This window comes from Pundamilia nyererei, unplaced genomic scaffold, assembly GCF_000239375.1.
Source record: "Pundamilia nyererei isolate P.nyererei 1_Seehausen unplaced genomic scaffold, PunNye1.0 scaffold03299, whole genome shotgun sequence".
NCBI lineage: Eukaryota > Metazoa > Chordata > Actinopteri > Cichliformes > Cichlidae > Pundamilia > Pundamilia nyererei.
Genome location: NW_005190700.1, coordinates 1 through 1,075, shown reverse-complemented (window position 1 = coordinate 1,075; position 1,075 = coordinate 1). Strand labels below are relative to the sequence as shown.

General features: G+C 45.1%; 1 protein-coding gene across 1 annotated transcript in view; it reads right to left on the bottom strand.

The window, feature by feature from the left end:
- The window catches only part of LOC102200841 (ceramide synthase 2-like), a gene marked incomplete at its 3' end in the record, with an annotated part of 3,087 nt that extends 2,561 nt beyond the window's left edge, over nt 1-526 (bottom strand). The window contains exon 1 of the mRNA XM_005755795.2: nt 282-526. Within this exon, the coding sequence (XP_005755852.2) occupies nt 282-482 (201 nt within the window). The remainder of the gene's footprint in view (nt 1-281) is intronic.
- Nucleotides 527-1,075: the final 549 nt, after the last annotated feature.

The window sequence follows — 1,075 nt, the reverse complement described above, 5'->3', positions numbered from 1 at the left end:
CCTTGAGGCGACTTATGTTGTGATTTGGCGCTATATAAATAAAATTGAATTGAATTGAATGTTTTCAGCACACTAGAAAAATCGGTGCATTAAACTGATCTTTAACCTATTGGGCTGCATGCTTATAAGTGACTTCAACAATTCATTTATTCATATATTGGTGGAAAATTTACTGTATTATACAGATGAGTGTCACATTTAAAGCAATGACTCCCTGTTACGTGTACCATAGTTACAGTAGTGCACTCCACGGACAGTTAGAGGGTCCTGTGAACACCAACCTGCGATGGCTGCTGGCTGTGCTGTTTATAGAACGCTTCCAGCTTTGGGATGGAAGCGGCTCGAATCCGAATCCGATCCTTCACACCTAAGACTTTGCTGAGGGGGATGGCGATGACCCTGAGAAGACAGAGACCAGAAGAGATGAGGAGGGGAAAAATGCATTTTGCTGCTGTTTTATATTTATATGCATATATGTGCATAATAGCAAATGCAACCCTGTTAATAAAACAAACGGGAGTAATTCGTTTTGCAGTACTTGAAGGATTAATGTGTGATGTCATCAACAGCTGCTCGATGTGCTCCAAACACAGAAGAGCAACAGAGGAGCTCGTTACTCCTGACAGCCTGTGGAGCTGCTGCCGTGGGCGGGTTGTGCCCAGACAGCCATTATCCGATCCAGCATCAAGAGACACTTGATCTGTGTGTGTGTGTGTGTGTGTGTGTTACAGACGGAAGGAGACAGAAAGATCAACAGAATAATACAATATGAGGGTATCAGCAATGAATACATGTTTAGATAAATGTGCGTGTGTGTAATTCTATCTCAGAGATAATGATCCTGAAGTGTGCACGCAGGGAGAGATCGGAGATAATGAGAAGGTCAGGGCAGCTTCACAGAGGGACACACAGTGCTCTGGTTACAGGAACACACACACACACACACACACACACACACACACACACACACACACACACACGTGGCCTGAGAAGATTGCGTGGAGACACCTTCCAGCTGGCCGACGTCTACGTGAGCACAAATGACGGTGCCCACCTCTACGACCTCTACGACTCG